The sequence below is a fragment of the Eretmochelys imbricata genome, chromosome 4 (assembly GCF_965152235.1).
Source record: "Eretmochelys imbricata isolate rEreImb1 chromosome 4, rEreImb1.hap1, whole genome shotgun sequence".
Classification (NCBI taxonomy): domain Eukaryota; kingdom Metazoa; phylum Chordata; order Testudines; family Cheloniidae; genus Eretmochelys; species Eretmochelys imbricata.
In genome coordinates, this window is record NC_135575.1 from 145098493 (window position 1) to 145113172 (window position 14680).

The following is a 14680-nucleotide window of genomic DNA, read 5'->3' on the forward strand; positions in this document are numbered from 1 at the left end:
CCTCAGAGGGACCAGCAGTAAGAGCCCCCATGAAGAATGCATGGGGGTAGGAGGCATCCACTCTGTATAACTCTCAACTACTGGCCCACCCCCATGGAACAACAGTCTTTCCATACAAGGGCCCAGAAGGGAGATGGAACTTCAGCGTGGGAGCACACGGCACAGAGGTGGTGGCCCTGTTTAAGAGTGGGGTTCTGCTGGTCGGCTGTGGCCACTTGTAAGAAGGGCTTGCATGAGCCAGAGGGCAGAAGGGACTCTGCCTAGCGTGACTCTGAAGGAGGGATGGATGTCTCAGGCTTTCTGTTGTTTTCAAAGAGCTGTAATACTCCCAGGTTTTCTGGGTAAAGTGGCTGGGTTAAGAAATCCCTCTGCTGAGGCTGTGTGCCTTGCTTTCCTGCCCTTTGGCCGCACCGGGGTCAAACTAGGTGCCCCCTGTGATGTTAGGAATGTAATATAATATCTCATTGAAAGGTGACACAGTGCCAGAAAGAGTCAATGAACTCACAGACTGACCTGACCCAGGGCCGAACTTTAAAGACTGGTTAGGAAGAGATGGAAATGAATAGAGCTGTGAAATGCAGCCGGCATGGTTAGAGATAGAAGAGTAGATGTTGGCTCAGGTCTTGTGATGTCAGCAAACAAGTCCTGTCTATGGCTATAGCTTGGATTCAAAGATCAAAAATGGAATATTAACATTTAGGAAGACACTTGAGTGAAATAGTATCATTGTCTATATGTCTCTCTGAAGGTTATGATAACCTGTAGCTGAACTGTTTAAGGGATAAATTACCCTGTGCTAATTGCCAGAATGGTTGGGAGGTAGAAGCTTACACTTATTCTCTCAAGCCAAAAAGGCTGCAGGAAATGTATAAAAACTTTGGGACACGATCCTTCTTCATCTCAGATCTGCTCTGGGTTTCAAGAAGGGGAAACCCTGAGCCATAAGAATTGAGATCCCCAGTCACTGGCTGGAGTCACCCTGAATATGGACATTGCACTATAACCTAGGGACTATTTCGAAAAGAACTTTTGGCAACTACAAACTCACCACTTCTGCTATGTAACTGGACCTCAAGAAATTGAACTGAAGTCTGTCTGTATATTCATCTTTCAACCAACTCACTCTCTCTCTCTCTTCTTTTTTTAATAAAAATAATTATTTTAGTTTAGTTAATAAGAATTGGCTATAAGCATGTATTTTGGGTAAGATCTAAGTTATCATTTGACCTGGGTGTGTGGCTGATCCTCTGGGATTGAGGGAACCTTTTCTTTGATATGACGAAGTAAGATTGTCAGAATTTATCATCATATATTTGATGTGTGTCTGGATGGAGGCCTGAGGCCGGGCACTTTAAGGGAACTGCGTTGTTTGCACGTCTGAGTACCCAGGGAGGTGATACAGAGGCTGTTTTGGGCTGGCTTGGTAAATCTAAATATTGAAATATCCACCAGCCTTTGGGGTTTGTCTGCCCTGTTCTGTTTGCAGTTCACCCTGATTGAGTGACCTCAGCTGGCTCCCACGGGCAGCCTTGTTACATCCTGAGTTGGAGGGAACTCGGGGAGAGCCTCTGTAAGTGACACAAGGCAGTCTGAGACACTGAGTGCAGGGTCAAGGCCTGCTGGGCCCCACATCCCAGGGAAGGGGGTCAGAGGTCTACGTTTGGGTGCCTGCCCTAAGGCCCCAGAAGGGGAAACAGGGACTAGACTGTAGCCAGACCCTGCTAGTTTGGAAGTGGTGGGACGTCTGTGAGTGACTCCACTTCCAGGAGCCTAGTGCCTGTACAGAGGGCACTGGGCCAAGTGCTAACAAAAGGGACATCCCCACCCCCTGCCGCAGACACTTGGCCCTGGCCAGCCTCTGCTCTGCCCTGTGCATGGAGCAGCCTGGGCAATCAGAAACATGCCCTGACTCCTTGTGCAGCACCAGTGCCTGGGCACAGCGCCCCAGACCCCCGCCTGCCCCATTGCACAGCGCCCCAAACCCCCGCCTGCCCTGGGCACAGTGCCCCAGACCCCCGCCTACCCTGGGCACAGCGCCCCAGACCCCCGCCTGCCCCATTGCACAGCGCCCCAGACCCCCGCCTGCCCTGGGCACAGCGCCCCAGACCCCCGCCTGCCCCATTGCACAGCGCCCCAGACCCCCGCCTGCCCTGGGCACAGCGCCCCAGACCCCCGCCTGCCCCATGGCACAGTGCCCCAGACCCCCGCCTACCCTGGGCACAGCTCCCCAGACCCCTGCCTGCCCCATTGCACAGCGCCCCAGACCCCCGCCTGCCCTGGGCACAGCGCCCCAGACCCCCGCCTGCCCCATTGCACAGCGCCCCAGACCCCCGCCTGCCCCATTGCACAGTGCCCCAGACCTCCGCCTGCCCTGGGCACAGCGCCCCAGACCCCCGCCTGCCCCATTGCACAGTGCCCCAGACCCCCGCCTGCCCCATTGCACAGTGCCCCAGACCCCCGCCTGCCCTGGGCACAGCGCCCCAGACCCCCGCCTGCCCCATGGCACAGTGCCCCAGACCCCCGCCTACCCTGGGCACAGCTCCCCAGACCCCTGCCTGCCCCATTGCACAGCGCCCCAGACCCCCGCCTGCCCTGGGCACAGCGCCCCAGACCCCCGCCTGCCCCATTGCACAGCGCCCCAGACCCCCGCCTGCCCCATTGCACAGTGCCCCAGACCTCCGCCTGCCCTGGGCACAGCGCCCCAGACCCCCGCCTGCCCCATTGCACAGTGCCCCAGACCCCCGCCTGCCCCATTGCACAGTGCCCCAGACCCCCGCCTGCCCTGGGCACAGTGCCCCAGACCCCCGCCTGCCCTGGGCACAGCGCCCCAGACCCCCGCCTGCCCCATTGCACAGTGCCCCAGACCTCCGCCTGCCCTGGGCACAGCGCCCCAGACCCCCGCCTGCCCCATTGCACAGCGCCCCAGACCCCCGCCTGCCCTGGGCACAGGGCCCCAGACCCCTGCCTGCCCCATTGCACAGCGCCCCAGACCTCCGCCTGCCCTGGGCACAGCGCCCCAGACCCCCGCCTGCCCCATTGCACAGTGCCCCAGACCCCCGCCTGCCCTGGGCACAGCGCCCCAGACCCCCGCCTGCCCCATTGCACAGCGCCCCAGACCCCCGCCTGCCCTGGGCACAGTGCCCCAGACCCCCGCCTGCCCCATTGCACAGTGCCCCAGACCCCCGCCTGCCCTGGGCACAGCGCCCCAGACCCCCGCCTGCCCCATTGCACAGTGCCCCAGACCTCCGCCTGCCCTGGGCACAGCGCCCCAGACCTCCGCCTGCCCCATTGCACAGCGCCCCAGACCCCCGCCTGCCCCATTGCACAGCGCCCCAACACTGCACGTGCACCCCCCCGGCCCCGCCCCCCGCACCGGGCCTCTGCACCGCCTGCCGGGAACCGCCAGCAGAGGGCGCACTGTAGGCATTAGTGCCGGAGAGGGTTGCCCGGTGGTTCTGTTGGCTGACTCCCTTGTCAGTCACGTTCCTAGCTGCCAGTGTGTGGTTTCCATTGGTCACGACCCCTATCAGTAAAAATTTGGGGGTGGATCTCTCCTTCCATTGGGCAGATGCTTGTTAAGTTCCACCTAGAGGGCGGGTGTCCATCTTCCATTGGTTGTCTTATGTGTCAGTCACTCCCAAGACCGAGCTCAGCTCTGCGTTTGGCCAGACCTGCTGGCAGTCACGTTACGAGAGGCGGGAATACGCTCTCAATTGGCCAAGCTTCCTGTCAGTCGTCGCCGGGGGCGGGTCTCGGTCTCTTTGTCTCCTGTTGTTGGGCGGGCGGCTGCAGGTGGGTTGCCGCTGATTGGCGGAGGCCGGGTGCGGGGAGCGGCGCCGATTGGCGGGTGGCCGCCGCGCGGGAGCGGATTGGCCGAGGGCGGCGCGTGGGCGGGGCGGCGCGATGGCGGCGGCTGAGGGGACGGGCCGGGCGGCCGGGATGGCGGCGGCGGCCCCGGGCCCGGGGCGGCGGCGGGCGGCGGGGGCCGGGGCGGCGGCGGCGGCGCAGGAGCGGGGCCGCGGGGGGCTGTAGGCGGCGCCATGGAGCGGCCCGGGGGCGGCGGCGGCTCCGAGGGGGCCTGGGCCGCGCTGCTGGGCCGGCAGCAGCAGCAGCAGGTACCGGGGGCTGGGCCCGGCCGCTCCGGCCCCGGCCGGCTCCAGGGTCCTCCCCGGCCGGGCTTCCGCCGGCTCCGCCCCGGCCCTCACCCCCCCCCGGGCCGCCCCCCCCAGCCTGCTCTCTCTCAACCCCCCCCCGGGCTGCCCCCCCAGCCTGGTCTCTCTCACCCCCCCCAGCCTGCTCTCTCTCTCCACCCCCGGGCCGCCCCCCCCAGCCTGCTCTCTCTCTCCCCCCCCAGCCTGCTCTCTCTCTCCCCCCCCAGCCTGCTCTCTCTCACCCCCCCCCGGGCTGCCCCCCCAGCCTGGTCTCTCTCACCCCCCCCAGCCTGCTCTCTCTCTCCACCCCCGGGCCGCCGCCCCCCAGCCTGCTCTCACCCCCCGCCGCCCCCCCCGCCGGGACGCGACAGAAACCCCCCCCCCCCACCTGATCTCCCCCAGGCCTTCCCCCCCTCTACCGACCTGATCTTCCCTCCCCCTCCGCCCCGCCCTTTGGGCTGTGACAGAAACACCCCCCCGGGCCTGACCCCCCCCCCCCAGCCTGCTCTGCTCTTCGCTCCCCCCGGGCCTCTCCCCCCCCCCCAGCTTGATTCCCTCCCCCCAGCCTGATCTCCTTTCCACCCCCGGCCTGACGCCCTCCCCAGCCTGATCTCTCCCCCCCATGACCCTCCCCCCTCCCACAGCCTGACCCCTACAGCCTGATCTCCCCTCCCCGCCCCCCAGCCTGATCTCCCCATGGCCTGATTCCCCCCCCCGCTCTGGCCTGATCCTCCCCCCCCAGCAGGGCCGGGGGCTCCCATCCACACTATGCGCCTACATGGGGACCCCAGCGTGGCAGGGCCGTGTCTGGGTCTAGACGCGGCTGGGACATGAGCCGAGGCCAGGCTGACCCCGGTAGGGTGACGCTGCTGCTGGGGGCTGATGGTTCGTGTCCTGGCAAAGCCCCGGGGTAGCGCAGACCTGCCTTTGCTGTGCCCCTGATGGGATCTGGGGACCTGGTTACGCCGTGCCAGCACTTTGGCCAGTAGACGTTCCCTGGCCTCCGTGGTTTGCCCCCGTGCGGCTTTACCAGCAAACCTTTCCCAGTGTAGACTGGACCGGAGCGAAATCAAAACCAGTTGTTCTTACAGCAAACGAAGAGCATCTGTGTAGGGACTTGTACCTTTTTCAGGGAACTGCACTGGCTTCACTTAGGGTTTGAAACCAGCTTAGGGATCTGGGCTGCCTCCTACAGTGGTACTCTGGTGTCTGCTTAGGGTCAGTTGATTTCTGACTGACTTAAGCCAAACCACAATAAGCCTGATTTAAACCAGAATAGACCATTCATACAGGATTGTGCACTGGCTGGACGAAATCAGTTTAAAATCTCACCTTTAATCCAAATGGTGCAGCTCTCTCAGGAGACTGGGCCTGTATTGGTTTCACATCACACCTAAAATTAAACTTGAGCAGGTCTGTGTAGACAAGGTCTCAGAGGCTTTGAAAAGGCTCAGGACTGCTCCGGATGAGGAGGAGACTCCTTACAGGAAAGGGAGGGAGATAGCCATGACCCCAGCTTAGAGTACGGGACAGCCCGCTGGGGCACCCTTAAGGGATGTTGATGTGACCTGAAGAGAGGCTCGGTAGAGGACCTTGGAGAGCCAAGTGCAGGTGAAGAGAGGGGCCCCCTGGGGAGAGTGCCTGGCTCCAGACTTGTGTAGAGAGGAGGTGCTGCAATGGGTGGGATCCCCTTAACCAGATAGGGACACTTCACCCTCAGTGGTAGCTGGTGCTGTAGCAGGTTAGTGCTGACCTGCAGCCCTGGGGTGGTATGCTGGCTCCATAGAGGAATGTATGTGTTGGGGGTGAGGGACCGGCGGGGTCGGTTCACCTGCGTCAGCCTGACCCCTCTGTGTGCTTCAGGGGACTTGGCCTGGCCCCGCTCGTAGTTGCGTGAGAGGCTCCACCAGAGGCTCCGTGGACGCCCGGCCTGTGTCCTGGAGCGCTGCTGCGGGCATCATGCAGCTAGGAGACCCTCAGCCATTGCAGCTGAGCAGGGAGATCAGCAGGGTCTGTCTGAGCCTGCTGCTGAGCTGTGGCTCGTTCAGCCTGCTGCCAACCAACCTGCAACGTAGGTGGCTCCTGGGCTCCCCTGCAGATGTCCCGACAGGGCCTGGGCTCCTAATAGGGTGCCAGTACGGTGCCGTGGGAGGGCGACACACACTTTGGGGAGGGGACTGGTGGGGTGGTTGTGGAGTGTAATGCCAGGTCCTCTTCCGGCAGGCCCGGGAATACTGCCCAGGGGTGAAGAACCAGCCCTATGTGTGTGAGACTGGCCACTGCTGTGGAGAGACTGGATGCTGCACCTACTACTACGAGCTGTGGTGTGAGTGGGGAGGAGATGGCGCGGCACTAGGCTGCTGAAGGGTTGGGGCCAGCACCTGCCTCTGGGGGATCCTTATTTATAGAATCGAAGAAGCGCGGAGTTGAAAGGGACCTCAGGAGGTTCTAGTCCAACCCCCTGCTCAAAGCAGGACCGATCCCCAACTAAATCCTCCCAGATGGAAACTTCGATGGGAGTTACTCTCAGCCTCTTCTGGCAGAGAGCAGGGCTGGGGTGCTGGCTGTGGGGGGGAGCTCCCAGCTGCTCCAGCTCTGGCCTGGCCCAGCAGGGAGTGCTGTGGGGAGCAGGACCGGGGCACTGATTGGTGGGGAGCTCCTGGCTGCTCCTGGCCTGGCCCGGCCCAGCAAGGGGCGCTGTAGGGAGCAGAGCTGGGGTACTGATTGGGGGGAGCTCCTGGCTGCTCCAGTCCCAGCCTCTCCCAGCAGGAGGTGCTGGGGGCTGCTGTGGACAGGAAGGTGGCTCCTGGAGGAGGGTTGTTCTCAAGAGTTCTCCTGTCTGTAGGGTTCTGGCTCCTTTGGACTGTTCTCATCCTCTTCAGCTGCTGCTGCGCCTACCGGCACCGCCGGGCCAAACTGCGCCTGCAGCAGCAGCAGCGGCAGCGTGAGATCAACCTCATCGCCTACCACGGTGCCTGCAACTACCCCACCTCCACGATGGATCTCAGTGAGTGCTCACAGCTCTGCTCTCCTCCCGCTGACGGCTGGGCTGGGCTGGGAGCTCAGCTCGGGCAGTCTGGCCCTGTGCGCGTGGCGCTGGCCATCCCCACCCAGGCAGGGCCATGCTTGCCCTGCTGGGGCTCTCAGATCCCTGAGCTGGAAAGCCAGCCTAGGTCCTACCCTGCTGTTGCTGGAAAGTAGTGCGTGGGACCAGATCTTCCACTGGGGGCTATAGGAACTGGGGCGGGGAGCACCCTGGTCTGAGGCTGCTTCCTCACCAGCTCAGGTGTGAAATCTCTGGCGTGGTGCTGGACCCCAAGGGGCGGCCAGCCCAGGGAGCACAATGAGAGCAGTAGCTTGTGGGGTGAGGGTGGTGGGGAAGGCTGTGGCCTGGTGGGCAGATGCAATGGGGGGGGGCAGTTTCTGTGGGGCAGGTTGTCTGGGGCAGAGGGGGCAATGCCAGGAGCACACAACTGGGGGCTGACAGGAAGGGCAGCTCCAAGGCCTGGAGGTGAGCTGGGCTCACAGGGTGGGAAGCAGGCTGGGTTGCTGCGGGGAGGACCGTGGTTGTGGCTGGCCCCCTTTGGGTTCTCAGGTGACTCTCTCCCCTCCAGGGATGCTGGCTTCCTTTAAGCTGCCCGCCTACGAGGAGGTGGCTCACCGTCCCAGCACCCCTCCTCCCCCCTACAGCACCATCCTGGCCCAGCTGGGCGGGCCGCATAGCCGCCTGGGCTCCAGTCCCCTGACCCTGTCTCCCAGCTCGGAGAACTTCACCAGCTGCTCGTGCGAGTCGAGCTGCCTCACCTCGCCCAGCAGCACGTCACTGTCAGTGCAGATCACGGAGGAGACGGAGCGCAGCCAGGCCAGCACGCCCAGCGAGGAAGGCGGCAGCAGCAGCACGGGTGCCAGCTGGGAGCTGCCCGAGGAGCCGGCCCCCTGCGAGGCCCCAACCAAGCAGACCCTCTTCTCCTCCAGCGTGGATTTCTTCGAGGCAGACTACCACCGCTGCTCAGACATCGAGGAGGAGGAGGAGGAGGAGTGCGTGGGGGAGGAGGAGGGCGCGGCCCAGGGGGACAGCAGTGAGCACTTCCGGCACCGGCGCCTGACGGGCGATTCGGGTATTGAGGTGGGGCGCTGCCAGGAGGAGGAGGGCGGGGAGGACAGTGAGGAGGAGATGCACCTGCTCAGCAAGGTGGGGCCTGAGTCCCCCCAGCTCTCGGAGCGCAAGAGTCTCTGTGGGCTCCAAAGCGATGGGGGCAGTGAGGAGCCTGGCTCGCCTGCCCTGCCTGTCTGAGCCCTGAGCTGGGTGCTGACCCCGTGGCCAGGGCTGCCCCAGACAGCAGCTCCCCGCTTCCTGTCCTGTGACCCCAGCTCCCCTCCCCGTAGCCTCCATGGTGCTGGAGTGGCCCTTCCCATCAGCCCCCACCTCTGTGTTCCTGGCCGAGGCGGCTGAGCTGCTGCTCTGGCCCCTGCCTGCTGGCTGTCTCTGTCCCATGCCCCTACCCTGTTTGGTGGGCTGCCTGGGCATCCTGCCCTCTGGTGTGGGGTGTGTAGACCTGTGTGAGGCTGAGAGGCTGTTCCTGTTCCTTGGGGCCCCTGGCCGCCTCATGCCAGGCAGCAAGGGTGGAGCTGGGGCCAGGGCAGCTGCCTCTGGGCCCTTCCCTCTCCTGAGCCATTGTGACGGGGAGTGTTGGGGCTCCATGCTCACCAGCACCCTGGGTGGGCTTCCCCTCCCTGGCAGGCAGCCCCTGGCTCTGCAGTGTGGGGTCCCACCCGCCCCACGCCCAGCTCTGCTTGGGCTGTGTGCTGGCTCTGGGACAATTGGCACCAGCACCATGTGGCTGACTGACCCCTCCCTGGGGTGTGGACTCTGTTGGCATGGAGCCCCTGGGGAGAGCATATTCCCCCGAACTGACTCTCTGTAGACGATGTGCGTCCCTCACTCTGCGTGCTGCTGTCATTTGTTGGGTACCATGTGTAGCGCTGCCCTGCCAGGGCACATGCCCCTGGCCGGGTCCTTCCCCTCCTGTAGAGTTCCCACTGGGACTGGATTTCTGTGGACTTGCACGAATCAGATTATTCCTGCCCAGCACCACCTCCCCCTCCCCAAGTGCTGCTCTTGGGGAGCCTGGGGCAGCTAGCAGGCCTTCCCAAGGGCAACCTGGTGCTTGAGGGGTGGGGGCGGGCAACTGACTGGGCTGGGGGCTGCCTGCCACACTCAGCTCTGCTCCCAGCCTGCGGGTCTGTGCTCGGGGGGAAAGTAGTTCTCATTATTAAAGAGATGTGGAATTACAGCCTGTGAGTCTGCCAGGGGGAGGGGGGAGAGGCAAACCCTCACCCTGCTGCTTGGGCTCTAAGCTGTGTGTGTGGGGGGGTGTCCTCTCTGCCTGGGGGAGTGGGGCCAGGGCAGCCATGGGGAGGGAGTCCAGCTACCACTGTGAAAGGGCCATTGCAGGGCGGCCAGTGCTCCAGGGACAGCAGAGTCACTGCAGGGCTTGAAAACAAGGGGGTGCTTTCTCGTGGGGGGGAAGGGACACTGCTGCCTTAGCTTGGGCCTGATGCTGCTTGTGTGTGTCCCCCCCGACCCCCCCATGTGCACACACGTAGTGGTGACAGGCTGAGGAGGAACAACCCTCTGCTGGCTCCCTGCCTGGAGGAGCTGAGGGCAGGGCCAGGGATGCTGCAGCAGATGGGCCGAGTGCCTGGAGGGCCCCACCCCACCTGCCAGGCTAGGAGGACTGTTCAAAGGTACAACCCCTGAGCCAAGGAGGGGAGCGCGGCAGGTGCTGCAGGGCTGTGGTACAGAACAGGCCCTGGGGCCCACGCTGGGGAGGGGAGTACTGGTTTCTTCTGGCTGGAGGGCTCACTGGGGGCTCTCAGCTGTGGGAAGAAGGCTGCTGGATTTCCCCCCACAGGCCAGGCTGTCTGTCACCAGCGGTGGAGCAGCACCATGGGCCTTCAACATGCCCCAGGATTTTGATGGGGGCTCCCTGCTGCACAAGAGAGACCCCCCTTCTGGGCCTCTGCTCCTTGCGACCTCCCGGCAACGTGGCTTGTCAGGCCCCAGTGTAGCCCTAGATGCAGGAACAGTGGCAGCCGTGCCCCTAAACGCGACAGGCCCCTTTCCCCCTTCTAGCCCCACAAGCCGCCCTGTGTGACCTGCCCCCTCCCCCGAGTGCCCCATGGCTGGCTGTGTCCACCCCACCCGCAGCTGCTGATTCCCAAAGATGGCAGCAGCCAGAAGAGGGTAAAGCTACTCAGCTTTATTCTTTTAAAAAAAAAAAAAAAAAAACCCTCACCCCTCCAGCCAGGGGTGGGCAGGAAGGTGCAGAGACCCCTCACCCCTCCAGCCTTGAACATTCGTATTAAAACACCTGAGAAAGACTAGCAGGGGCAAAGGCCAGGGCAGCGTGTGGTAACCCAGTAATGCAGCAAACCCAGCGCCCCACTCCCAGCCGGCAGCCCTGGGCACCCCCCGACGCCGCATGCTAGTGCTCAGCCCAGAGGCGGCTGCCTTCGCCCTCCTGCTGGCAGCTGGAACCCCCTCTCCCAGCCTGGCCCCTAATACTCCTCGGCCATCACGAGCACCACCAGGGCAGACCAGCCTGTGAAGGGGTAGCAGCCCTGGCCCTTGCCCGTGCTGTCGCTGTACTGCTCCCACAGGTAGCCGCTCTCCCGGTACTGGCGGTGCAGGTTGGCAATGAGGTTGGCGCGCAGCTCTTGGTAGAGTGCGGCTGCCTGCTGCTGGTAGGGCCCCTCCAGGCTGGCGTAATGGTGCAGCGCCCGCAGGGCCAGGTAGTTCATGTTGATCCAGATGGGCCCCCTCCAGTAGGGGGGGTCGTGCTCCGTGTTGGGTTTCATGTAGAGGGGGCTGGTGCGGGCAAGCGAGCGGAGGCCGTAGGGGGTCCAGAGCTTCTGGTCGCTGCGCATGTCCCCCAGGATGCTGCCCAGGCGGGGCGAGTCGGGCCGCAGCAGCTGCAGCAGGAAGGGGAAGAGGCTGACGTAGCCCAGGGCCCCCACAAACTGCAACTGGGGGGGCTTGCGGACCACCCGCACCAGCCGTGGGGTCGGGACCTGGTGGCGGGGCTGCCCAGGCCCCAGCGCCACCTTCTCGCGCTCCAGCCCCACGGCCTGGCTGTGGTTGCCGTAGTCGGCGAACATGCCCAGCTGCGCGGCCCAGTGCTGCTGCTCCAGCAGGGCGTTGTCCCTCAGCGCCCGCTCCATGCGCCGGTACTCGGCCGCCGGCTCGCCCAGCCGCTCGGCCACCTGGGCCATGACTCCCGAGGCCAGGGCCATCCAGCAGCGCAGGTCCAGGTGACGCTCGGCCAGCGAGGGGTGCGAGGCGCGAGGGTAGTCGTCCAGCCCCGAGGTCAGCGTCTTGGGGTTGAGGAAGAGGTGGGTGTCCTGGTCCCGGCCCCGCCAGCGGAAGGTGTAGGGCAGCGGCCCTGCCTGCGTGGTGTTGTACCACTCGTACCACGTGCGCAGGCGGGGGAAGAGGCTCCCCAGGTAGGAGAGCTCGGCAGGGCCCTGGCCCGGCTCCCTCAGCAGCTGCTGCAGCGCCAGGAAGAGGGTGGGCGGGTTGGCGGCCTCGCTGTGCTGCAGGATGAACGCGGGGGGCACCTTGGCGCGCGCCTCGTCGCCCAGGATCTGCTCCCGCGGGATCCAGCCCTCCGCGTTCATCAGGTCCAGCCAGTGGGCGATGACCTCGCGGCTCAGGGCCGGGTCCCAGCGCGCCAGCAGCAGCTGGTGGAAGCCCTCGTCCCAGAGGAAGCCGCGGGGGAAGAAGGAGCGGGAGGGCACGGCGGTGAAGAGGGGGCCCTCGGGGTAGGGCAGCGGGTGCTGGCTGTGTGCGGACTGCACGACGGAGCTGCCGTGGAAGTAGCCCATCCCCCCCAGCATGTTGCTGAGGGCAGCCTGGGCAAAGCGCCGCTGCTGGGGCGGGAAGCCCTTGCGGGCCAGGGAGAAGGTCTCCTCGAAGCGCTGCTCGAAGGCGGCCACGTGCCCAGCCAGCTCCTGGCTCAGGGCCGCCCCCACCAGCGAGCCGGGGCGCTCGGCAAAGCTGCCGGACTCGAAGGTCACCTCCACGCGGCAGGGCAGCGGCAGCGTCACCTGGTGCAGCAGCAGGTGGCTGTGGGGAGCCTGCCCCGGCTCCCCTGGCAGCGCCCGGTCCGTGTCCACGGCGAAGTAGCGGCGCTTGGCCTCGCCGGGTGCCGCGTAAACAAAGCGGTTGCTCAGGCTGCTCTTCACCACGTCTGTCAGGCGGTGCAGCCCGGGGCTCCTGGCCTCCAGGTGGTTATAGCTGCAGGAGAGGATGGGTCAGGGCCAGGGCCAGGGCAAGCCAGGAACGCCCCCCGTCGGAGCTGGTGCCCTGCTCCCCACAGCGCCCGCGCCTAGGAAAGCCTGGTCCCCAAGCAGCCCGGAGCTTCCCGCCCGGCTCTGAGCCCCCCCAAGATACCTGGCATATCTGAGGGCTTCCCCAGTCTCTGTGGTGGGCTTGTGGAAGGTGATGTTGAAACGGCCGAGTTCCTCCGACGTCCCGGTCACGGACACCAACCGCGTGTTCTCCACGTGCGGCTGCAGCGTGCCCTGCCCGTCCGTGGCCACGTAGAAGAGCAGGGAGAGGAGGGGACTCTGCTCGCCCGCACTCTGCAAAGAGGGAGAGGGAGACGGACGCTGCGCATCGCTCAGCCCCTGCAGACGCCAGGCCCCCCTACGCCGCCACAGGCAACCGCGAGAAGCCACCCACAGTAGGAACCCTCCACGCTCTCCGGGGACAGCGACCGGGCAGGAGAGGAACCGCCACAAAACACAAGGGGCCCGGTGCGCCAATCAATCGGGAAAACACGGGGCTGAAAGCAGGGAGTCCCCACGGCCCGGGCCAGGCACCGCTCCGCTGGACCAGGGAAGGGGCCAGCACGAAGCACCCCGGGGTCCGGACTCCCAGCTCTGGGCGGACACGTGGCCGGATGGTGACAGTAGAGACTCGGGGGGAGGGGGAAGCCCAGGACTCCTGGGTTCCATTCCCAGCAGCTCCGTCACCGACTCGCTTGGGGACCCGGCCAAGGCTCTTCATCCCCGCGGCCCCACCTCCGGCCTGGCCGTGACCCGCCAGCTCCAGTCCCCGCCGTGCTCCCCGCCCGGCCGCTTGACGAACTCGGTGCGCAGCGTGAGGCCCCGGTCGCGGATCTCCTGCGCCCCGAAGCGCAGCCCGTCGTGCAGCAGCCAGCCGTAGCCGGGCAGCCCGTCGCTCTGCTCGCACGTGTGGCGCAGCCGGGCCTCCGCCGTCTGCCGCAGCCACATGAGGCCTAGGGGAGAGAGGGGGAGGCTGAGACCGGGCAGGGGCCGCCGCGCCCCGCGGGGAGCCCCGGCCCGGCCCCTACCTGCCACGGGCGGCCGCGGGCTGCGGGGCCGCATGCCGAAGTAGACGTGCGGGCGGTAGGAGCCCCAGAAGCGCTCGGGCGCGGCGCGGGGGCCGCTGCTGCCGGCGGGCAGGACGCGCGGCGCCGGGTGCGGGGTGACCACGCGGCGGCCCAGCCGCCAGCGCCCGTAGAGCCCGTAGGCCAGGCCGGCGGCGCCCAGCGCCAGCCCCAGCAGCGCCAGCAGCGCGCAGGCCCGGGCCGGCCCCGCCGGGGCCCCACGCTCCCGCCGCGCCGCCTGCGGGCCCCGCCCGCCCTTCTCCGGGCCGCGCCCGGCCGCCGCGCCGCGCCGCCTGCGCTCCCGGACCATGCCCCCGCCGCGCCGCGCCGCGCCAGCCACCGACCGAGCGGCGCTGCCAAGCCCCGCCCCACCCCCGACAAGCCCCGCCCCGGCCGCCTGGCCCCGCCCCCGGTGCCTCCTCCCGGCCCCGGCCCCTACAAGCCCCGCCCCGGCCGCCTGGCCCCGCCCCGCCCCCGGGTGCCTCCGCCCTGCCCCGCCCCCGCCAAGCCCCGCCCCGGCCGCCCGGCCCCGCCCCCTACAAGCCCCGCCCCGTCGCCTGGCTCCGCCCCGTCCTGCCCTCCTGGCCCCGCCCCCGAGTGCCTCCGCCAAGCCCCGCCCCTCCCGCTCTCCTGGCCCCGCCCCCTGCCGCCACGCTGCTGGGCCCCGCCCCCAAGCCTGCCGAACCAGATTCCCCAGGCTCCGCCCCTGCACGCTCCCGCCACGCCACCGAGTGACTCCGCCAGGCCGCCAAGCCCCGCCCCCGGCCCCGCCCCGCTCGGCCCCGCCCACTGCCGCCACGCCACACTGCTGGGCACCGCCCCCAAGCCCGCCGAACCAGATTCCCCAGGCCCCGCCCCCGAGCCTGTCAACTCCCGCCACGCCAGCCGCTGGGCCCCGCCTCCCAGCCCGAGCTCGCCGGGCCCCGCCCCCGCGATGACGCCCCCAGCGACGCTCGCTGATGGCACTCGCTCGCGCGGCACTTGAACGTCACCGTCCTCAGGGGCGCGCGGCTGGAAGGGCTGAAGCCCCGTCACCGCATCTCCCGGCATGCCCCGCGCGGAGCCCGGAGAGACACGACAGCTCCCAGTGCGCAGCGGCCGCCGTAGCCCAAA

At 66.3% G+C, this 14680-nt stretch overlaps 2 protein-coding genes across 2 annotated transcripts; one reads left to right on the plus strand and one right to left on the minus strand.

Annotated features, from left to right (window-relative positions):
- The first annotated feature begins 3986 nt into the window (after window positions 1-3986).
- Window positions 3987-9445, plus strand: WBP1 (WW domain binding protein 1). Its single transcript, XM_077816113.1, has 4 exons — window positions 3987-4115; window positions 6375-6477; window positions 6997-7158; window positions 7766-9445. Exons 1-4 carry the CDS (start codon window positions 4041-4043, stop codon window positions 8443-8445), a joined length of 1020 nt encoding a protein of 339 aa, XP_077672239.1. The 5' UTR covers window positions 3987-4040; the 3' UTR covers window positions 8446-9445.
- Window positions 9446-10399: 954 nt separating this feature from the next.
- MOGS (mannosyl-oligosaccharide glucosidase) lies at window positions 10400-13720 on the minus strand. Its single transcript, XM_077816114.1, has 4 exons — window positions 13532-13720; window positions 13239-13456; window positions 12607-12797; window positions 10400-12450 (listed from the first exon to the last, which is right to left on the minus strand). Exons 1-4 carry the CDS (start codon window positions 13563-13565, stop codon window positions 10713-10715), a joined length of 2181 nt encoding a protein of 726 aa, XP_077672240.1. The 5' UTR covers window positions 13566-13720; the 3' UTR covers window positions 10400-10712.
- Window positions 13721-14680: the final 960 nt, after the last annotated feature.